At 49.7% G+C, this 23,667-nt stretch overlaps 1 protein-coding gene across 1 annotated transcript in view; it reads left to right on the top strand.

Annotated features, from left to right (window-relative positions):
- Nucleotides 1-15,281: 15,281 nt before the first annotated feature.
- LOC138504592 (ras and EF-hand domain-containing protein-like) overlaps nt 15,282-23,667 on the top strand; it is a 188,454-nt gene continuing 180,068 nt past the window's right edge. Inside the window, exon 1 of the mRNA XM_069625179.1 lies at nt 15,282-15,734. Within this exon, the coding sequence (XP_069481280.1) occupies nt 15,418-15,734 (317 nt within the window). The 5' untranslated portion in view covers nt 15,282-15,417. The remainder of the gene's footprint in view (nt 15,735-23,667) is intronic.

Raw genomic sequence — 23,667 nt, 5'->3', positions numbered from 1 at the left:
TGTGGATCCCTGATTGTGCACAAGTTCAGTTCATTACCAACAGTGCAGTTCACACGCCTGACTTTAGAGCCACACTGAGCCGCACACACAGAGGGTCTACAGTCACACTGGAATGTACCAAATGAAGAGGCAGAGCGGGGGTGGTTGCAGACAGTTGATTGTGTTTGATCATTACTTGCTTTAAAGCTAAAGTAACAGAACAGGATGGCATGAATTCAATGAAAAGCACTCAGTTAAACACTTTTTATGACCGAATGCCCTTTGACTTTTTTTGCAACCCTTCAACATAAGTGACCCTTTCAGGGGGTATGCGAGCTCGATGTAAAACTTTTATTGTCTTTAACCTACTGTGAACTTGCATTATTTCATATTTTTAATAAATACAAATAACTTCTTAGAATATACGTGTACTTAAACCAGTTTGGCCTATTGACCCTTTTTTCTTTGTACCCCCCCACACCCTTCATTGTTTTATTTGTCCACCCCACTCCCGCCCCCTCGCCCCCCCCCCCACCACGCTCCACCATTATCACACAGACCCTTCAATTTTTCATGGCACCCTAAAATGGACTAGCCTGTTCACCTAAACATTGTGACGTGATGGTGTGTACTTAATGGGTGAGGCGGTTGGTGGTAAGGACTTCTCTCCCTCCCCCAACCTACGTCATCCAGGGGGGGCTGGTTAGATAGAGAGTGCGCCACATGTTTCTTCTAAACTGTATTTTTCCTCTCTCACAGTAGGAAAGTCTGATAGCAAGGCCCAGGGCGGCTCCTCAAAGCGCTTCCGTTAATAACTCACAGCGCTAGATTTGACAGCTCCATGCCAGCTGTGTACACGCAAGCATTTCCATGGGGTGGCGGGGTAATACCTCGGACCCCCCCCCCCCACTAGGGGGTGCTCAGAGAATTGGGGATGGGGCATACACCAATAAGAGTCGGTAGCATGGGCGTAGCCAGCCTCAAAATATGGGGGCTTGAGATGTGGAGGACAGTTTTGAAAGCTGGTCTTGAGTGGGGCAATTAACAGCCGCCCACTCTTTTCCTCAGAGTCCAGGGGACAAGGGAAGTCAGGGTTTCTGACAAATCAACTTACGGGGCACAAGTGGTACAGGGATGAATATCAGTTTCTAATCCATCAATCAGCCCCACACCTCTAGTACACCAGAAGGGATCTGAGCTGATTGGAAACACAAGTCAGTTATAAATCTCCTTGTTCAATTTTGGTAACGTGGACGGAACGGCAGGCTTATCTCTTCAAGGTCGTGGATTGTTGATTAGTTGCAACACAGCGAAAATACAATTATTACCCAATAATAAAAGGAACTGTCGAGTCAAGGTTGTATACAAATATCAACATTATTATTATCAAAACACAGTTCTAGCACACAACAAAATACAACTCACCCTGTAAAGGAATGCAGAGGGCAGAGTTTCAAGAAGGAAAGGGATGCACTCTGAATACTGACAGGAAGGCAGTCGTTAATGTAATTAATCGCTATAGTTCAAGGATACTTGGTTTCAGCACAAAGGGAGCAATGGATCGTAAAATATCTCTAGCGGCCTCTGGAGAAGGACCAGGGAGACAGAACCACAATATATCTTGCGCTTGTAGAAGTTCTTTGTGCTCGACAGTGTCGAGTCGGTTTCAGGCCGCTTTGCAGCTTCTGTGAAAGAGTTCAAGATGGGAGACAGCTGCAGGTTTCAGGCGGCAGGCAGTTCGGCGAGTGAGGCTGGATAGATGGCTGCAGGCGTGCCTACACGGCAGCTCAGGGGCAGGAATCACTGTCTTAGTGCTGGTTGGTGGGTCTGAAGCAGTGGTCGAGGAGAATCGGATGACGTTATTGACTGCTGCGTGACAACATTCAGTGATGCAGTCGGTTGCAGCTCGAGGGCTTGACTTGCTCGAAAATGTCCTCTAACGTGGATGCTGGTTAATGCACGTCGATGCACTCCTCCTAGCTTCTTCACTAGGCTTGTGTCGTCCTTTGAGGCGGATGGCCCAGAGCTGAGGAGAGTGCTGCAGGCAACAGCCTGGTCCTGTGTTCAGGGACTCTCTGGCACTTCTCACCTAGGAGGCTTGCTTGCAGAGCCTAGCAGGGCACGCTGTGTGCTGTCTGTGTACCAGTTCTGGAGCTCCTGGAGGGTCCCCTGGATTCAGTATCTCCCTCTGTTCCCTGGGAGATGTTTAGGGGAGGGATCTTGCTTCCCTCTTTGGAAATCCTGGCCTTCCTTCACTGGCGGAAGCTGTTAGGCAGACTGTACCTTCAACCAGGGTCCTAATGAGTTTTTCTTGTTGCTCCTTCCAAAGTCTTCAGATGATCTGCCCCAAGAGGGACTCAACCTCCTTTTAAAGCCCCATTGATTGGTGTAGGATAAGCCTACCTTAATGAACCAATCCTGGGTTCCCACCAGCAATCTCCTGTATGCGTGACAACATTACCAGAGTGCTTTGCAACAGGAAAGATAAAGGGGTGAAAACATGTACTACAAAGTCCCACCCATCTTCCTGTCTGTTGTGGATCGATGGGTATCGCTGGTTAATTGAGCTCTTTGTGGTTCTTGATTAAAGCGGCAGGTCTCCCTTAAAGCTGCGGCCAGACCAGACCTTCGGTCGCCGCCAAACCACATACTCATACCTTCTTAATTGGGTCCCCCTGCGAGGATGACTGCTGTAAGCAGCTGTCCCAGACATGACATTTCACTGCACTTGATACTAGGAGGCAGGAGCTGGCTTCAGGTTGACATAGATGCACATCAGAGGTGTTGGGATTTCCTGTCTTTTATTAGCCCTGTGGCCAGGCCTCTCAAGGGCCTCCTTGAGTTAACTCTCTTCATTATGCGCTGCTACCAGCAGGGCCTACAAAGGATAGGATGGCTCCATGGAGCCTTTGTCATTTAATCAGGCTGGCAATGGCAGGAGGAAGGTTTTGCCCTCCCCCTTTTGAGATGCCTTAATGCACTACTGGCTGTCAAATTCCAAATAAATGTGAGGGGGGGCAGCACCTGTGGGCTGTGTCCACCCAGAGTACACAGGTCTATGTGTATGCAGTGCAGTGAGTATATGAAAATGTGTGCGGATTAGCCCCACACATTTTTCAGAGGTTGATCTACATTCAATTTCTCATAACATTTCAAAAAAGCCCAGGCGAGTGCACTGCCAACGTGCAGATGGTCGAATTCCTCACAGGGGCATACAAGTCATGTGAGAATAAACCAGGATAAGAGGTGTTCAGGTGAGGTCGGGTGGAGCGGAAGCAGAGCAAGGCACCAGGAGGAGGAGCTACGGTGGAGCAGAGTGATTCAGACATTGTGCTGGAGCATGTACAGGCAAGGTGTTGGCTCTGAGAGAGAGAGTGGTGCGTGATCGAAACAGTTTCACTGAAGAGAGTAGAGTGGACACGAAGGGGAAAGTAGGAATAAAGTAGAGAATCGTTTGTGTGACCATCAGAATGATAGTGCAGGAAGGAGCCAAAGACTGAGAACGAGGAGAGAGAGAGAGGGAGAGAGAGACAGGGAGAGAGACAGAGAGAGAGGGGGGAAGGGAGAGAGAGCGAGATGGAGAGAGGGAGAGACTGGGAGAGGGAGAGAGAGAGATAGAGAAACAGAGGGAGATAGAGAAACGGAGAGAGATAGGGATGGAGACAGAGGGAGAGAGAGAGCACGAGAGGGAGAGAGAGCGAGGGCGAGGGGATATGGAGATGGAGAGGGAAGAGGGAGAGAGACAGAGAGAGAGAGGGAGAAAGAGAGAGAGGAGAGGGAGTGTGAGAGAGAGAGACGGAGAGAGGGAGGGAGAGAGTGAGAGAGGGAGAGAGCGAGAGAGAGGGAGACAGAGAGATAGGGAGAGAGAGTAAGGGAGAGGGAGATAGGGAAAGGGAAGAGAGAGGGAGAAAGAGAGAGAGGAGAGAGTGAGCGAGGGGAGAGGAGCTTGAGAGAAAGAACATCAGAGAGGACGACTGAGAGGGAGTGACCAAACGGGGGAAAGGAAGTGGACATTGGGACGGCGGCAGAGCAGTAAATAACTACCCGCATCTTATTCTGGGGAAAGGTTGGGACCGGAAATCGCCCGGGAACACCCCAGGAGGAGAGGGAGCGAAAAGGCTGAGGCTTCCAGGCCCTCACCTCAGAGTATCAGATAGTGGGGCGTACCTGGCATTAGCATTCAGCCTGGGCTGTAGGGACGCCCTGGCGAGGGAGGCGGGATGCCCACGGGGGACGAGAGAGGGTCAGCCCTTGGTGGGCCTCAGTTCATCCTGCTGTCATGAAACATTTTATTGCTTTCACTGTTTGGAATAAAAGCCATTGTTCCTTTCTATGTACTTTGGGTTTTCTTACGGCCATCTGTGAAAAGCCCATTTTCATTTGTAATGCTACAGTTGCGATGTTCTCGCTTGCAAAGGTGCGTCCACCATGGATCATAGCGATGTCACACTTAGGGCCCGATTCAGGGAATTCTTTGCACGGTTCAAAGTGACTTTGCACTGCCGACACAAACCCTGATTCATGGAACTGTGCAAAAGGTATTTTTGCAGCGCAAAGTCAGTGCAAGTCCTTACTGCAAAAATTATCACTTGCACTGACTGCACTGCAAAAATACACCTTACAATTACTCATAAGTTATTACCATTATCCAGGAGTAAGTAAAACGTACTCCCATGAAAAGATTTGTAAATCAGCCCCATAGAGTCTGCTTGTTAGGAAGGAGGACTGAATCTTTTGTGGTTTGTGGCAGGCGTTTAAACAAAGTCGATGTTTACAGAAAGGGAAACCCACTGTAGTTGAATAATTCTGATATATATCATTAAAACCACCCGAGCTTCTCTTCACTTAGTCCCATGAGGCCAACATGTTTCAGGTTAATGAGAGCTCTAGGCCTAGTGATGTTTGATTGGTCGATGTTATTGAGAGCACTTGGTCTAGTGATGTTTGGTGCGGGTTGTTGAGGGCACTTGGCCTAGTGTTGTTTGATTGGTGCAGGTTATTGAGAGCACTTGGCCTAGTGATGTTTGATTGGTGCGGGTTATTGCAAGCACTTGGTCTAGTGATGTTTGGTGCGGGTTGTTGAGAGCACTTGGCCTAGTGTCATTTGATTGGTGCAGGTTATTGCGAGCACTTGGCCTAGTGATGTCTGATTGGTGCGGGTTATTGCGAGCACTTGGCTTAGTGATGTTTGATTGGTGTGGGTTATTGAGAGCACTTGGTCTAGTGATGTTTGATTGGTGCGGGTTATTGCGAGCACTTGGTCTAGTGATGTGTGATTGGTGCGGGTTATTGAGAGCACTTGGTCTAGTGATGTTTGATTAGTGTGGGTTATTGAGAGGACTTGGTCTAGTGATGTTTGAATGGTGTGGGTTATTGAGAGCACTTGGTCTAGTGATGTTTGATTGGTGCGGGTTATTGAGAGCACTTGGCCTAGTGATGTTTGGTGCGGGTTGTTGAGAGCACTTGGCCTAGTGTTGTTTGATTGCAGGTTATTGCGAGCACTTGGCCTAGTGATGTTTGATTGGTGCGGGTTATTGCGAGCACTTGGCCTAGTGATGTTTGATTGGTGTGGGTAATTGAGAGCACTTGGTCTAGTGATGTTTGGTGCGGGTCGTTGAGAGCACTTGGCCTAGTGTTGTTTGATTGGTGCAGTTTATTGCGAGCACTTGGCTTAGTGATGTTTGATTGGTGCGGGTTATTGCGAGCACTTGGCCTAGTGATGTTTGATTGGTGTGGGTTATTGAGAGCACTTGGTCTAGTGATGTTTGATTGGTGCGGGTTATTGCGAGCACTTGGTCTAGTGATGTGTGATTGGTGCTGGTTATTGAGAGCACTTGGTCTAGTGATGTTTGATTAGTGTGGGTTATTGAGAGGACTTGGTCTAGTGATGTTTGATTGGTGTGGGTTATTGAGAGCACTTGGTCTAGTGATGTTTGATTGGTGCGGGTTATTGAGAGCACTTGGCCTAGTGATGTTTGGTGCGGGTTGTTGAGAGCACTTGGCCTAGTGTTGTTTGATTGGTGCAGGTTATTGCGAGCACTTGGCCTAGTGATGTTTGATTGGTGCGGGTTATTGCGAGCACTTGGCCTAGTGATGTTTGATTAGTGAGGGTTGTTGAGAGCACTTGGTATAGTGATGTTTGATTGGTGCGGGTTATTGAGAGCACTTGGTCTAGTGATGTTTGATTAGTGTGGGTTTTTGAGAGGACTTGGCCTAGTGTTGTTTGGTGCGGGTTGTTGAGAGCACTTGGTCTAGTGATGTTTGGTGCGGGTCGTTGAGAGCACTTGGCCTAGTGTTGTTTGATTGGTGCAGTTTATTGCGAGCACTTGGCTTAGTGATGTTTGATTGGTGCGGGTTATTGCGAGCACTTGGCCTAGTGATGTTTGGTGCGGGTTGTTGAGAGCACTTGGCCTAGTGATGTTTGATTGGTGCTTGTTATTGAGAGCACTTGGTCTAGTGATGTTTGATTGGTGCTTGTTATTGAGAGCACTTGGCCTAGGGATGTTTGGTGCGGGTTATTGAGAGCACTTGGTCTCGTGATGTTTGATTGGTGCGGGTCATTGAGAGCAGTTGACCTAGTGATGTTTGATTGATGCGGGTTATTGCGAGCACTTGGCCTAGTGATGTTTGATTGGTGTGGGTTATTGAGAGCACTTGGTCTAGTGATGTTTGGTGCGGGTCGTTGAGAGCACTTGGCCTAGTGTTGTTTGATTGGTGCAGTTTATTGCGAGCACTTGGCTTAGTGATGTTTGATTGGTGCGGGTTATTGCGAGCACTTGGCCTAGTGATGTTTGATTGGTGTGGGTTATTGAGAGCACTTGGTCTAGTGATGTTTGATTGGTGCGGGTTATTGCGAGCACTTGGTCTAGTGATGTGTGATTGGTGCTGGTTATTGAGAGCACTTGGTCTAGTGATGTTTGATTAGTGTGGGTTATTGAGAGGACTTGGTCTAGTGATGTTTGATTGGTGCGGGTTATTGAGAGCACTTGGCCTAGTGATGTTTGGTGCGGGTTGTTGAGAGCACTTGGCCTAGTGTTGTTTGATTGGTGCAGGTTATTGCGAGCACTTGACCTAGTGATGTTTGATTGGTGCGGGTTATTGCGAGCACTTGGCCTAGTGATGTTTGATTGGTGTGGGTTATTGAGAGCACTTGGTCTAGTGATGTTTGATTAGTGAGGGTTGTTGAGAGCACTTGGTATAGTGATGTTTGATTTGTGCGGGTTATTGAGAGCACTTGGTCTAGTGATGTTTGATTAGTGTGGGTTTTTGAGAGGACTTGGCCTAGTGATGTTTGATTGGTGTGGGTTATTGAGAGCAGTTGGTCTAGTGATGTTTGATTGATGCGAGTTATTGAGAGCACTTGGCCTAGTGATGTTTGGTGTGGGTTGTTGAGAGCACTTGGCCTAGTGTTGTTTGGTGCGGGTTGTTGAGAGCACTTGGCCTAGTGATGTTTGATTGGTGCTTGTTATTGAGAGCACTTGGTCTAGTGATGTTTGATTGGTGCTTGTTATTGAGAGCACTTGGCCTAGGGATGTTTGGTGCGGGTTATTGAGAGCACTTGGTCTCGTGATGTTTGATTGGTGCGGGTCATTGAGAGCAGTTGACCTAGTGATGTTTGATTGATGCGGGTTATTGAGAGCACTTGGTCTAGTGATGTTTTATTAGTGCGGGTTATTGAGAGCACTTGGCCTAGTGATGTTTGGTGCGGGTTGTTGAGAGAACCTGGCCTAGTGATGTTTGATTGGTGCTTGTTATTGAGAGCACTTGGTCTAGTGATGTTTGGTACAGGTTATTGAGAGCACTTGGCCTAGTAATGTTTGATTGGTGCGGGTTGTTGAGAGCACTTGGTCTAGTGATGTTTGATTGGTGCAGTTTATTGCGAGCACTTGGCTTAGTGATGTTTGATTGGTGCGGGTTATTGCGAGCACTTGGCCTAGTGATGTTTGGTGTGGGTTGTTGAGAGCACTTGGCCTAGTGTTGTTTGGTGCGGGTTGTTGAGAGCACTTGGCCTAGTGATGTTTGATTGGTGCTTGTTATTGAGAGCACTTGGTCTAGTGATGTTTGATTGGTGCTTGTTATTGAGAGCACTTGGCCTAGGGATGTTTGGTGCGGGTTATTGAGAGCACTTGGTCTCGTGATGTTTGATTGGTGCGGGTCATTGAGAGCAGTTGACCTAGTGATGTTTGATTGATGCGGGTTATTGCGAGCACTTGGCCTAGTGATGTTTGATTGGTGTGGGTTATTGAGAGCACTTGGTCTAGTGATGTTTGGTGCGGGTCGTTGAGAGCACTTGGCCTAGTGTTGTTTGATTGGTGCAGTTTATTGCGAGCACTTGGCTTAGTGATGTTTGATTGGTGCGGGTTATTGCGAGCACTTGGCCTAGTGATGTTTGATTGGTGTGGGTTATTGAGAGCACTTGGTCTAGTGATGTTTGATTGGTGCGGGTTATTGCGAGCACTTGGTCTAGTGATGTGTGATTGGTGCTGGATATTGAGAGCACTTGGTCTAGTGATGTTTGATTAGTGTGGGTTATTGAGAGGACTTGGTCTAGTGATGTTTGATTGGTGCGGGTTATTGAGAGCACTTGGCCTAGTGATGTTTGGTGCGGGTTGTTGAGAGCACTTGGCCTAGTGTTGTTTGATTGGTGCAGGTTATTGCGAGCACTTGGCCTAGTGATGTTTGATTGGTGCGGGTTATTGCGAGCACTTGGCCTAGTGATGTTTGATTGGTGTGGGTTATTGAGAGCACTTGGTCTAGTGATGTTTGATTAGTGAGGGTTGTTGAGAGCACTTGGTATAGTGATGTTTGATTGGTGCGGGTTATTGAGAGCACTTGGTCTAGTGATGTTTGATTAGTGTGGGTTTTTGAGAGGACTTGGCCTAGTGATGTTTGATTGGTGTGGGTTATTGAGAGCAGTTGGTCTAGTGATGTTTGATTGATGCAAGTTATTGAGAGCACTTGGCCTAGTGATGTTTGGTGTGGGTTGTTGAGAGCACTTGGCCTAGTGTTGTTTGGTGCGGGTTGTTGAGAGCACTTGGCCTAGTGATGTTTGATTGGTGCTTGTTATTGAGAGCACTTGGTCTAGTGATGTTTGATTTGTGCTTGTTATTGAGAGCACTTGGCCTAGGGATGTTTGGTGCGAGTTATTGAGAGCACTTGGTCTCGTGATGTTTGATTGGTGCGGGTCATTGAGAGCAGTTGACCTAGTGATGTTTGATTGATGCGGGTTATTGAGAGCACTTGGTCTAGTGATGTTTTATTAGTGCGGGTTATTGAGAGCACTTGGCCTAGTGATGTTTGGTGCGGGTTGTTGAGAGAACCTGGCCTAGTGATGTTTGATTGGTGCTTGTTATTGAGAGCATTTGGTCTAGTGATGTTTGGTACGGGTTATTGAGAGCACTTGGCCTAGTAATGTTTGATTGGTGCGGGTTGTTGAGAGCACTTGGTCTAGTGATGTTTGGTGCGGGTTATTGAGAACACTTGATCTAGTGATGTTTGATTGGTCGAGGTTATTCAGAGCACTTGGTCTAGTGATGTTTGATTTGTGTGTGTTATTGAGAGCACTTGGTCTAGTGATGTTTGATTAGTGTGGGTTTTTGAGAGGACTTGGCCTAGTGTTGTTTGGTGCGGGTTGTTGAGAGCACTTGGTCTAGTGATGTTTGGTGCGGGTCGTTGAGAGCACTTGGCCTAGTGTTGTTTGATTGGTGCAGTTTATTGCGAGCACTTGGCTTAGTGATGTTTGATTGGTGCGGGTTATTGGGAGCACTTGGCCTAGTGATGTTTGGTGTGGGTTGTTGAGAGCACTTGGCCTAGTGTTGTTTGGTGCGGGTTGTTGAGAGCACTTGGCCTAGTGATGTTTGATTGGTGCAGGTTATTGAGAGCACTTGGCTTAGTGATGTTTGATTGGTGCAGGTTATTGAGAGCACTTGGTCTAGTGATGTTTGATTGGTGTGGGTTAATGAAAGCACTTGGCCTAGTGATGTTTGGTTCAGGTTGTTGAGAGCACTTGACCTAGTGTTGTTTGGTGTGGGTTGTTGAGAGCACTTGGCCTAGTGATGTTTGATTGGTGCTTGTTATTGAGAGCACTTGATCTAGTGATGTTTGATTGGTGCTTGTTATTGAGAGCACTTGGTCTAGTGATGTTTGGTACGGGTTATTGAGAGCACTTGGCCTAGTAATGTTTGATTGGTGTGGGTTATTGGATGTACTTGGTCTTGTGATGTTTGATTGGTGCGGGTTGTTGAGAGCACTTGGTCTAATGATGTTTGGTGTGGGTTATTGAGAACACTTGGTCTAGTGATGTTTGATTGGTCGCGGTTATTGAGAGCACTTGGTCTAGTGATGTTTGATGGGTGGGTGTTATTGAGAGCACTTGGTCTAGTGATGTTTGATTGGTGTGGGTTAATGAGAGCACCTGGTCTAGTGATGTTTAATTGGTTTGAGTTATTGAGAGCACTTCGCCTAGAGATGCTTGATTGGTGCGGGTTATTGAGAGCACTTGGCTTCGCGATGTTTTGATTGGTGCTTGTTATTGCGAGCACTTGGCCTAGTGATGTTTGGTGTGGGTTGTTGAGAGCACTTGGCCTAGTGTTGTTTGGTGCGGGTTGTTGAGAGCACTTGGCCTAGTGATGTTTGATTGGTGCAGGTTATTGAGAGCACTTGGCTTAGTGATGTTTGATTGGTGCAGGTTATTGAGAGCACTTGGTCTAGTGATGTTTGATTGGTGTGGGTTAATGAAAGCACTTGGCCTAGTGATGTTTGGTTCAGGTTGTTGAGAGCACTTGACCTAGTGTTGTTTGGTGTGGGTTGTTGAGAGCACTTGGCCTAGTGATGTTTGATTGGTGCTTGTTATTGAGAGCACTTGATCTAGTGATGTTTGATTGGTGCTTGTTATTGAGAGCACTTGGTCTAGTGATGTTTGGTACGGGTTATTGAGAGCACTTGGCCTAGTAATGTTTGATTGGTGTGGGTTATTGGATGTACTTGGTCTTGTGATGTTTGATTGGTGCGGGTTGTTGAGAGCACTTGGTCTAATGATGTTTGGTGTGGGTTATTGAGAACACTTGGTCTAGTGATGTTTGATTGGTCGTGGTTATTGAGAGCACTTGGTCTAGTGATGTTTGATGGGTGGGTGTTATTGAGAGCACTTGGTCTAGTGATGTTTGATTGGTGTGGGTTAATGAGAGCACCTGGTCTAGTGATGTTTAATTGGTTTGAGTTATTGAGAGCACTTCGCCTAGAGATGCTTGATTGGTGCGGGTTATTGAGAGCACTTGGCTTCGCGATGTTTGATTGGTGCGGGGTATTGAGAGCACTTGGTCTAGTGATGTTTGATTGGTGTGGGTTAATGAGAGCACTTAGCTTAGTGATGTTTGATTGGTGCGGGTTGTTGAGAGCACTTGGCTTAGTGATCTTTGATTGGTGCGGGTTGTTGAGAGCACTTGGCCTAGTGATGTTTGATTGGTGCAGGTTATTGAGAGCACTTGGCCTAGTGATGTTTGATTGGTGCGGGTTATTGTGAGCACTTGGCCTAGTGATGTTTGGTGCGGGTTGTTGAGAGAACTTCGCCTAGTGATGTTTGATTGGTGCTTGTTACTGAGAGCACTTGGTCTAGTGATGTATGATTGGTGCTTGTTATTGAGAGCACTTGGTCTAGTAATGTTTGATTGGTTGAGGTTATTGAGAGCACTTGGTCTATTGATGTTTGATTCGTGTGGGTTATTGAGAGCACTTGGCCTAGTGATGTTTGATTGGTGCGGATTATTGAGAGCACTGGGTCTAGTGATGTTTGGTGCGGGTTATTGAGAGCAATTGGCCTAGTGATGTTTGATCGGTGCTTGTTATTGAGAGCACTTCGTCTAGTGATGTTTGGTACGGGTTATTGAGAGCACTTGGCCTAGTGATGTTTGATTGTTCGATGTTATTGAGAGCACTTGGTCTTGTGATGTTTGATGGGTCAAGGTTATTGAGAGCACTTGGTCTAGTGATGTTTGGTGCGGGTTATTGAGAGCACTTGGTCTAGGGATGTTTGATTGGTCGAGGTTATTGAGAGCACTTGGTCAAGTGATGTTTGATTGGCGAGGTTATTGAGAGCACTTGGTGTAGTGATGTTTGATTGGTGCGGGTTGTTGAGAGCACTTGGCCTAGTGATGTTTGATTGGTGCAGGTTATTGAGAGCACTTGGCCTAGTGCTGTTTGATTGGTGCGGGTTATTGAGAGCACTTGGCCTAGTGATGTTTGGTGCGGGTTGTTGAGAGAACTTCGCCTAGTGATGTTTGATTGGTGCTTGTTATTGAGAGCACTTGGTCTTGTAATGTTTGATTGGTCGAGGTTATTGAGAGCACTTGGTCTATTGATGTTTGATTGGTGTGGGTTATTGAGAGCACTTGGCCTAGTGATGTTTGGTACGGGTTATTGACAGCACTTGGCCTAGTGATGTTTGATTGTTGTTTGTTATTGAGAGCACTTGGTTTAGTGATGTTTGGTACGGGTTATTGAGAGCACTTGGCCTAGTGATGTTTGATTGGTCGAGGTTATTGAGAGCACTTGGTCTTGTGATGTTTGATAGGTCAAGGTTATTGAGAGCACTTGGTCTAGTGATGTTTGGTGCGGGTTATTGAGAGCACTTGGTCTAGTGATGTTTGCTTGATCGAGGTTATTGAGAGCACTTGGTCTAATGATGTTTGATTGGTCGAGGTTATTGAGAGCACTTGGTGTAGTGATGTTTGATTGGTGTGGGTGAATGAGAGCACTTGGTCTAGTGATGTTTAATTGGTTTGAGTTATTGAGAGCACTCTGCCTAGTGATGTTTGATTGGTGCGGGTTGTTGAGAGAACTTGGCCTAGTGATATTTGATTGGTGCTTGTTGTTGAGAGCACTTGGTCTAGTCATGTTTGGTACGGGTTATTGAGAGCACTTGGCCTAGTGATGTTTGATTGGTGCGGATTATTGAGAGCACTTGGTCTAGTGATGTTTGGTGCGGGTTTTTCAGAGCACTTGGTCTAGTGATGTTTGATTGGTCGAGGTTATTGAGAGCACTTGGTCTAGTGATGTTTGATTGGTGCGGGTTATTGAGAGTACTTGGTCTAGTGATATTTGATTGGTGCGGGTTATTGAGAGCACTTGGTCTAGTGATGTTTTGTGCGGGTTATTGAGAGCACTTGGTCTAGTGATGTTTGATTGGTGCGGGTTATTGAGAGCACTTGGTCTAGTGATGTTTAATTGGTTTGAGTTATTGAGAGCACTTGGCCTAGTGATGCTTGTTTGGAGCTGGTTATTGAGAGCACTTGGTCTAGTGATGTTTGATTGGTGCAGGTTGTTGAGAGCACTTGGTCTAGTGATGTTTAATTGGTTTGAGTTATTGAGAGCACTTGGCCTAGTGATGTTTGATTGGTGCGGGTCATTGAGAGCACTTGGTCTAGTGATGTTTGATTGGTGCAGGTTATTGAGAGCACTTGGTCTAGTGATGTTTGATTGGTGCAGGTTATTGAGAGCACTTGGTCTAGAGATGTTTGATTGGTGCGGGTCATTGAGAGCACTTGGTCTAGTGATGTTTGATTGGTGCGGCTTATTCAGAGCACTTGGTCTAGAGATGTTTGATTGGTGCGGGTCATTGACAGCATTTGGTCTAGTGATGTTTGATTGGTGCGGGTTGTTGAGAGCACTTGGTCTAGAGATGTTTGATTGGTGTGGGTTATTGAGAGGACCTGGAATAGGGATTTTTGACTGGTGTGGGGGGGAGGGGCGGTCGAAGGGTGGAGTCTGAAATGTGCAAGCTCAGCTGGAGGGATGGTGTTATTATATAGCTCACCAGCAGTGCCCTGAGTGCTCACCAGCAGCGCCCTGTGTGCTCTCCAGCAGCGCCCTGGTGTGCTCACCAGCAGCGCCCTGTGTGCTCACCAGCAGTGCCCTGTGTGCTCACCAGCAATGCCCTGTGTGCTCACCAGCAGTGCCCTGTGTGCTCACAAGCAGTCCCGGGTGTGCTCAGCAGCAGTGCCCTGTGTGCTCACCAGCAGCCCTTGGTGTGCTCACCAGCAGCGCCCTGTGTGCTCACCAGCAGCGCCCTGTGTAATCACCAGCAGCGCCCTGTGTGCTCACCAGCAGTCCGTTTTGTGCTCACCAGCAGCGCCCTGTGTGCTAACCAGCAGCGCCCTGTGTGCTCACCAGCAGTCCCTGGTGTGCTCACCAGCAGCGCCCTGTGTGCTCACCAGCAGTCCCTGGTGTGCTCACCAGCAGCGCCCTGTGTGCTCGCCAGCAGCGCACACACGCCCTGTGTGCTCACCAGCAGCGCACACACGCCCTGTGTGCTCACCAGCAGTCCCTGGTGTGCTCACCAGCAGCGCCCTGTGTGCTCACCAGCAGTTCCCGGCGTGCTCACCAGCAGCGCCCTGTGTGCTCACCAGCAGTGCCCGGTGTGCTTTGAGCTGCAGACTCTTGACAGCATCTGCGCCTTGTGTGGTTATTTAAAACACTGAATCTTGTGAGTTGTGTAATGTGGGAGGGGGCGCGGGGGGGGGGCTGTGAAATCTTTCTTTAAAGGGGGTACATGCCTAGGTCTTGTGAGCTGTGCATGACGAGGGTCGCACCTCTGGGTGGAGTGTGGCATGAATGATGCCGCGTATATGTACACCCCCAGGTTTTCTTTGGATTTTATTGAGAGGACAGGGTGATGTGTGGGTGTAATGTGGGCGCGGGGACTTCTTTAGGATATTGGGATTTGCGTGCCATTCTGCCCGCAAATAATTCCATGGATCGGTGCGTTGTGTGGGTCACTGAGACCGCTGAGCTGTGTGTGGCCACCGAGGACACTGGGTCGTATGTGGTATTTGGTAGCACTGGCTCTCGTGTGTGATAGCGCTGGGGTGGGTGGGTGTCATTTTGAGGACACTGATGAGATGGTTACTGTGAGCTCGCTAGCTTTGGCGCTATAATAACCCCTTTAAGGCGCCAGAGTACGTGGGGAGCCGGGAGCGGCGTGTCTGTCCAGGGTGGGGAGGGCAGGGCAGTTCCAGGAAGAAAGGTGGGAGAGAGGGCGAGAATGACACATGGGCGGGGAGGAGGCACACTGCAGGAATGAGGGAGGGGAGAGGCGGCAGGGGTGTGGGCTTTGCTGGGACTGGGCGGGGTAGACATGGGAGAGTGTGTAGTGAAGGGTTGAGTGAGTAGTGGTGCTAGGAGTGGCGGGACAGGGCACAGGTGTAGTGTCCTCTGGTGGAGCAGGTGGAATTGTCGGGGTGCAGCAGTGGAGGTTCGCGGACTTGGGTTCGCAGGTTCGTCCGGTTCTCCAGGCTGCCGGTTTGTGCTTCAGGATTTTCTTTTTTCGGATCTTTGGGACCCGCTACGGACCTGCTTTCCTCGCAGTGTACCCCGGATACCCGCCCCACGTGCCCTTGAAAGCTGACCCCACCAACCCTCCGAGGCGGGGGTGCGCCTGCCCCCATGGGGTCCAGCGAGGAGACCACCGGCTCGGAGCTGCGCCGCCTCTTCTCCGCCTGCGATGTGAACCGCTCGGGGCTGGTGGAGTTCGAGGACTTCTCCGCCGTGTGCCGGGAGCTGGGGGTCAGCCCTGGGCAGGTGCGCCCCCTCTTCAGCAAACTGGACGTGGACCGAGACGGCTTCATCGACTTCCACGACTTCTCGGCCCGCTTCCAGGAGGTGTCCGAGACCCTGGACCTGGCCGCCTTCGGCTCCCAGGGGCTCACGGCCTGGGGGGAGTTTGAGGAGCGTCTGGGGGGAGAGATGCAGGAGCTGCCCAGGTGAGAGCACCGCGCGGTGCAGACATAACACAGCATGTCTGGCCACAGTGTGATGTGTGACAGGTGTAGGCGTGTCCCAGGGAAGAGACATGCAGGCGCTTCCCAGGGAAGAGACATGCAGGCGCTTCCCGGGTGACAGGTGCAGGCGCTTCCCAGGGAAGAGACATGCAGGCGCTTCCCGGGTGACAGGTGCAGGCGGGTCCCAGGGAAGAGACATGCAGGCGCTTCCCAGGTGACAGGTGCAGGCGCGTCCCAGGGAAGAGACATGCAGGCGCTTCCCGGGTGACAGGTGTAGGCGCGTCCCAGGGAAGAGACATGCAGGCGCTTCCCAGATGACAGGTGCAGGCGCGTCCCAGGGAAGAGACATGCAGGCGCTTCCCAGGTGACAGGTGCAGGCGCGTCCCAGGGAAGAGACATGCAGGCGCTTCCCAGGTGACAGGTGCAGGCGCTTCCCAGGGAAGAGACATGCCTGCAAAATACTCCAGGCGAGAACGGGTGCAGGCGCTTCCTAGGGAAGAGACATGCAGGCGAGTGACAGGCGCGTCCCAGGGAAAATACATGCTTGTAAAATACTGCAGGCGAGTGACAGGTGCAGGCGCGTCCCAGGGAAGAGACATGCCTGCAAAATACTCCAGGCGAGAACGGGTGCAGGCGCTTCCTAGGGAAGAGACATGCAAGCGAGTGACAGGTGCAGGCGCGTCCCAGGGAAGAGACATGCAGGAGCTTCCCAGATGACAGGTGCAGGCGCGTCCCAGGGAAGAGACATGCAGGCGCTTCCCAGGTGACAGGTGCAGGCGCGTACCAGGGAAGAGACATGCAGGCGCTTCCCAGGGAAGAGACATGCAGGCGCTTCCCGGGTGACAGGTGCAGGCGGGTCCCAGGGAAGAGACATGCAGGCGCTTCCCAGGTGACAGGTGCAGGCGCGTCCCAGGAAAGAGACATGCAGGCGCTTCCCAGGGAAGAGACATGCAGGCGCTTCCCGGGTGACAGGTGCAGGCGGGTCCCAGGGAAGAGACATGCAGGCGCTTCCCAGGTGACAGGTGCAGGCGCGTCCCAGGGAAGAGACATGCAGGCGCTTCCCAGGTGACAGGTGCAGGCGCGTCCCAGGGAAGAGACATGCAGGCGCTTCCCAGGTGACAGGTGCAGGCGGGTCCCAGGGAAGAGACATGCAGGCGCTTCCCAGGGAAGAGACATGCAGGCGCTTCCCGGGTGACAGGTGTAGGCGCGTCCCAGGGAAGAGACATGCAGGCGCTTCCCAGATGACAGGTGCAGGCGCGTCCCAGGGAAGAGACATGCAGGCGCTTCCCAGGTGACAGGTGCAGGCGCGTCCCAGGGAAGAGACATGCAGGCGCTTCCCAGGTGACAGGTGCAGGCGCTTCCCAGGGAAGAGACATGCCTGCAAAATACTCCAGGCGAGAACGGGTGCAGGCGCTTCCTAGGGAAGAGACATGCAGGCGAGTGACAGGCGCGTCCCAGGGAAAATACATGCTTGTAAAATACTGCAGGCGAGTGACAGGTGCAGGCGCGTCCCAGGGAAGAGACATGCCTGCAAAATACTCCAGGCGAGAACGGGTGCAGGCGCTTCCTAGGGAAGAGACATGCAAGCGAGTGACAGGTGCAGGCGCGTCCCAGGGAAGAGACATGCAGGAGCTTCCCAGATGACAGGTGCAGGCGCGTCCCAGGGAAGAGACATGCAGGCGCTTCCCAGGTGACAGGTGCAGGCGCGTACCAGGGAAGAGACATGCAGGCGCTTCCCAGGTGACAGGTGCAGGCGCTTCCCAGGGAAGAGACATGCCTGCAAAATATTCTAGGCGAGTGACGGGTGCAGGCGCTTCCCAGGGAAGAGACAGGCCTGTAAAATACTCAGGCGAGTGACAGGTGCAGGCGCTTCCCAGGGAAGAGACAGGCCTGTAAAATACTCAGGCGAGTGACAGGTGCAGGCGCTTCCCAGGGAAGAGACATGCCTGCAAAATACTCCAGGCGAGTGACGGGTGCAGGCGCTTCCTAGGGAAGAGACATGCAGGCGAGTGACAGGTGCAGGCGCGTCCCAGGGAAGAGACAGGCCTGTAAAATACTGCAGGCGAGTCACAGGTGCAGGCGCGTCCCAGGGTAGAGACAGGCCTGTAAAATACTCAGGCGAGTGACAGGTGCAGGCGCGTCCCAGGGAAGAGACATGCAGGCGCTTCCCAGGTGACAGGTGCAGGCGCGTCCCAGGGAAGAGACAGGCCTGTAAAATACTCAGGCGAGTGACAGGCCCAAGACTTGGTGTCGCCCCCTCCCCACGCTTACCACGGGCCCCATTACCCCCTCTCCCCTCCCCCGCCCACTCACAATTCAAACACCACGCCTTCGCCTTTCTTTTAGGAAACGACATGCATTGCCATGGCCACTATTGACTTCCACAGCGTGTAGCTTTAAGCAGCCCCCGCTCACCCCCTTCCAATCGCCCACCATGCCCACCCCTTAGGGGACACCTCTAGGGCTATAGCCACACACACATAGCATCTCCCCGGCACTTGCGAGGTGCTGCAGCGTGCGTGGCGTGACTCTGCAGCACGGGCCTGGTTCACGCCCCCAATGGGGGAGAATTTAAATACATACAAACTGCCCTCCTGGAAGGGTGCTCTGGGAAGGGGACGATAACTGAGATTCGTCGTCCGCCCACTTTGACCCCTGGTTAGTAGCAACACTGCAGCTTTGGTACCCGCAGTGTGGCACTGACTGAGCAGCAAGTGCAGAGCCTGCCGCTTCAAAGCGAGCCCAGAAAATGCGACAATGTACTGGAGAGGGGGGGGGGGGGTGTCTGGCAGAGTGAGTATGGGCGGCCTCTGCCTGCAGATGTTATTTGCCATTTATATAGCGCTCTATGTATCATTTGTATGACCTCAAAGCGCTGGTGGGTTGAACGCCCTCGGGGACCGCAGTCCAGGTCAGTGGAGAGAATAAGGTGTCATAGGGTGCTTGGGTGCACCAGTTATGTGTGCAGCTGATGCGGTTGCCTGATGGTAGCTGCATCCTACCATTAGGTGTGGTGGTATCTGATGTCAGTTGAATGTGTGCAGTCTGGAGGTTGGTCACCAAGACTGGGTTCTGGCTGCGTTAGGCCTGTGTAAGACGCTTATGTGTGCAGCTAGGCCGTGCAGTGATGCACGCATGGCACTGCATGCTCTCCAGTGCAAGTCAAGTTTTATTTGTACAGTGTGCCCGTGCAGTGGAGAGGGACATAGGCCCTGTAGCGGCTCACTTCTGCTTACATCGATGGAGTCATTGTGCTACGTCCTGTGCAATGTCTCAGCGAGTATGGGAGAGAATTCCGTGCAGTGTTCACTTCTGCGGGCAGTGGGTTCAGTCTAATATGTACAGTGTGACAGCAAGACTGCGTGCAGGGCCACAGTTAATCTGAGGAGACTCGCTTCACCTAGCAGTGTGTACAGTGCATGCTGTGCACAGGTACAGTGCATCTTCTGAGAATCACTTCACATAGCAGTGATACAGTGAGTGCAGTGATGCTGTGCACAGTTACAGTGCATCTTCTGAGAATCACTACACCTAGCAGTGATACAGTGTGTACAGTGCATGCCGTGAACAGTTACAGTGCATCTTCTGAGAATCACTTCACATAGCACTGATACAGTGAGTGCAGTGCATGCTGTGCACAGTTACCATGCATCTTCTGAGAATCACTTCACATAGCACTGATACAGTGTGTACAGTGCATGCTGTGCACAATTACAGTGCATCTTCTGAGAATCACTTCACATAGCACTGATACAGTGAGTGCAGTGATGCTGTGCACAGTCACAGTGCATCTTATGAGAATCACTACACCTAGCACTGATACAGTGAGTGCAGTGATGCTGTGCACAGTTACAGTGCATCTTATGAGAATCACTACACCTAGCACTGATACAGCGAGTGCAGTGCATGCTGTGCATAGTTACAGTGCATCATCTGAGAATGATTTCATACAGCAGTGATACAGTGAGTGCAGTGCATGCTGTGCACAGTTACAGTGCATCTTCTGAGAATCACTTCATGTAGCAGTGATACAGTGAGTGCAGTGATGCTGTGAACAGTTACAGTGCATCTTCTGAGAATGATTTCATACAGCAGTGATACAGTGAGTGCAGTGCATGCCGTGCACAGTTACAGTGCATCTTCTGAGAATCACTTCACCTAGCATTGATACAGTGAGTGCAGTGCATGCCGTGCACAGTTACAGTGCATCTTCTGAGAATCACTTCACATAGCACTGATACAGTGAGTGCAGTGCATGCTGTGCACAGTTACAGTGCATCTTCTGAGAATCACTTCACATAGCACTGATACAGTGAGTGCAGTGATGCTGTGCACAGTTACAGTGCATCTTATGAGAATCACTACACCTAGCACTGATACAGCGAGTGCAGTGCATGCTGTGCATAGTTACAGTGCATCATCTGAGAATGATTTCATACAGCAGTGATACAGTGAGTGCAGTGCATGCTGTGCACAGTTACAGTGCATCTTCTGAGAATCACTTCACCTAGCAGTGATACAGTGTGTACAGTGCATGCCGTGCACAGTTACAGTGCATCTTCTGAGAATCACTTCACATAGCAGTGATACAGTGAGTGCAGTGATGCTGTGCACAGTTACAGTGCATCTTCTGAGAATCACTTCACCTAGCAGTGATACAGTGTGTACAGTGCATGCCGTGCACAGTTACAGTGCATCTTCTGAGAATCACTACACCTAGCACTGATTCAGTGAGTGCAGTGCATGCTGTGCACGGTTACAGTGCATCTTCTGAGAATCACTACACCTAGCACTGATACAGTGAGTGCAGTGCATGCTGCGCACGGTTACAGTGCATCTTCTGAGAATCACTACACCTAGCACTGATACAGTGAGTGCAGTGCATGCTGCGCACAGTTACAGTGCATCTTCTGAGAATAACTTCACATAGCATTGATACAGTGAGTGCAGTGCATGCTGTGCACAGTTACAGTGCATCTTCTGAGAATCCCTTCACATAGCATTGATACAGTGAGTGCAGTGATGCTGTGCACAGTTACAGTGCATCTTATGAGAATCACTACACCTAGCACTGATACAGTGAGTGCAGTGCATGCTGCGCACAGTTACACTGCATCTTCTGAGAATCACTTCACATAGCATTGATACAGTGAGTGCAGTGCATGCTGTGCACAGTTATAGTGCATCTTCTGAGAATCACTTCACATAGCATTGATACAGTGAGTGCAGTGATGCTGTGCAGTTACAGTGCATCTTATGAGAATCACTACACCTAGCACTGATACAGTGAGTGCAGTGCATGCTGCGCACGGTTACAGTGCATCTTCTGAGAATCACTTCACCTAGCACTGATACAGTGAGTGCAGTGCATGCTGCGCAGATACAGTGCATCTTCTGAGAATCACTTCACCTAGCAGTGATACAGTGTGTACAGTGCATGCCGTGCACAGTTACAGTGCATCTTCTGAGAATCACTACACCTAGCACTGATACAGTGCGTGCAGTGCATGCTGTGCACAGTTACAGTGCATCTTATGAGAATCACTACACCTAGCACTGATACAGTGAGTGCAGTGCATGCTGTGCTCAGTTACAGTGCATCTCATGAGAATCACTTCACATAGCACTGATACAGTGAGTGCAGTGCATGCTGTGCACAGTTACAGTGCATCTTCTGAGAATCACTACACCTAGCACTGATACAGTGAGTGCAGTGCCTGCCGTGCACAGTTACAGTGCATCTCATGAGAATCACTTCACATAGCACTGATACAGTGAGTGCAGTGATGCTGTGCACAGTTACAGTGCATCTTCTGAGAATCACTTCACCTAGCATTGATACAGTGAGTGCAGTGATGCTGTGCACAGTTACAGTGCATCTTCTGAGAATCACTTCACCTAGCAGTGATACAGTGAGTGCAGTGAATGCTGTGCACAGTTACAGTGCATCTTCTGAGAATCACTTCACCTAGCAGTGATACAGTGAGTGCAGTGCATGCTGCGCACAGTTACAGTGCATCTTCTGAGAATCACTACACCTAGCACTGATACAGTGAGTGCAGTGCATGCTGTGCACGGTTACAGTGCATCTTCTGAGAATCACTACACCTAGCACTGATACAGTGAGTGCAGTGCATGCTGCGCACGGTTACAGTGCATCTTCTGAGAATCACAACACCTAGCAGTGATACAGTGAGTGCAGTGATGCTGTGCACAGTTACAGTGCATCTTCTGAGAATCACTACACCTAGCACTGATACAGTGGGTGCAGTGCATGCTGTGCACAGGTACAGTGCATCTTCTGAGAATCACTACGCCTAGCAGTGATACAGTGAGTGCAGTGCATGCTGTGCACAGGTACAGTGCATCTTCTGAGAATAACTACACCTAGCACTGATACAGTGAGTGCAGTGCATGCCGTGCAGTTACAGTGCATCTTCTGAGAATCACTTCACATAGCACTGATACAGTGAGTGCAGTGATGCTGTGCACAGTTACAGTGCATCTTATGAGGATCACTACACCTAGCACTGACACAGTGAGCGCAGTGCATGCTGTGCACAGTTACAGTGCATCTTCTGAGAATCACTTCACATAGCAATGATACAGTGAGTGCAGTGCATGCTGTGTACAGTTACAGTGCATCTTATGAGAATCACTTCACCTAGCACTGATACAGTGAGTGCAGTGCATGCTGTGCACAGTGACAGTGCATCGTCTGAGAATCATTTCATATAGCATTGATACCGTGAGTGCAGTGCATGCTGTGCATAGTTACAGTGCATCTTCTGAGAATCACTACACCTAGAACTGATACAGTGAGTGCAGTGCATGCTGTGCAAAGTTACAGTGCATCTTCTGAGAATCACTTCACCTAGCATTGATACAGTGTGTGCAGTGCATGCAGTGCACAGTTACAGTGCATCTTCTGAGAATCACTACACATTGCATTGATACAGCGAGTGCAGTGCATGCTGTGCACAGTTACAGTGCATCTCATGAGAATCACTACACCTAGCACTGATACAGTGAGTGCAGTGCATGCTGTTCACCGTTACAGTGTATCTTCTGAGAATCACTACACATAGCATTGATACAGTGAGTGCAGTGCATGCTGTGCACTGTTACAGTGCATCTTCTCAGAATCACTACATCTAGCACTGATACAGTGAGTGCAGTTCATGCTGTGCACAGTTACAGTGCATCTTATGAGAATCACTTCACCTAGCACTGATACAGTGAGTGCAGTGCATGCTGTGCACAGTTACAGTGCATCTTCTGAGAATCACTTCACCTAGCAGTGATACAGTGAGTGCAGTGTATGCTGTTCACAGTTACAGTGCATCTTCTGAGAATCACTACACCTAGCACTGATACAGTGAGTTCAGTGCATGCTGTGCACAGTTACAGTGCATCTTCTGAGAATCACTACACATAGCACTGATACAGTGAGTGCAGTGCATGCTGTGCACAGTTACAGTGCATCTTCTGAGAATCGCTACACATTGCATTGATACAGCGAGTGCAGTGCATGCTGTGCATAGTTACATTGCATCTTCTGAGAATCACTACACCTAGCAGTGATACAGTGAGTGCAGTGATGCTGTGCACAGTTACAGTGCATCTTCTGAGAATCACTACACCTAGCACTGATACAGTGAGTGCAGTGCATGCTGTGCACAGGTACAGTGCATCTTCTGAGAATCACTACACCTAGCACTGATACAGTGAGTGCAGTGCATGCCGTGCACAGTTACAGTGCATCTTCTGAGAATCACTTCACATAGTACTGATACAGTGAGTGCAGTGATGCTTTGCACAGTTACAGTGCATCTTCTGAGAATCACTACATCTAGCATTGATACAGTGAGTGCAGTGATGCTGTGCACAGTTACAGTGCATCTTCTGAGAATCA

Source organism: Ambystoma mexicanum, chromosome 11 (genome assembly GCF_040938575.1).
Source record: "Ambystoma mexicanum isolate Mex_15411 chromosome 11, UKY_AmexF1_1, whole genome shotgun sequence".
NCBI classification, from domain to species: Eukaryota; Metazoa; Chordata; class Amphibia; order Caudata; family Ambystomatidae; genus Ambystoma; species Ambystoma mexicanum.
The sequence above is the reverse complement of the archived record's forward strand: the minus strand, read 5'-3'. Positions and strand labels throughout refer to the sequence as shown.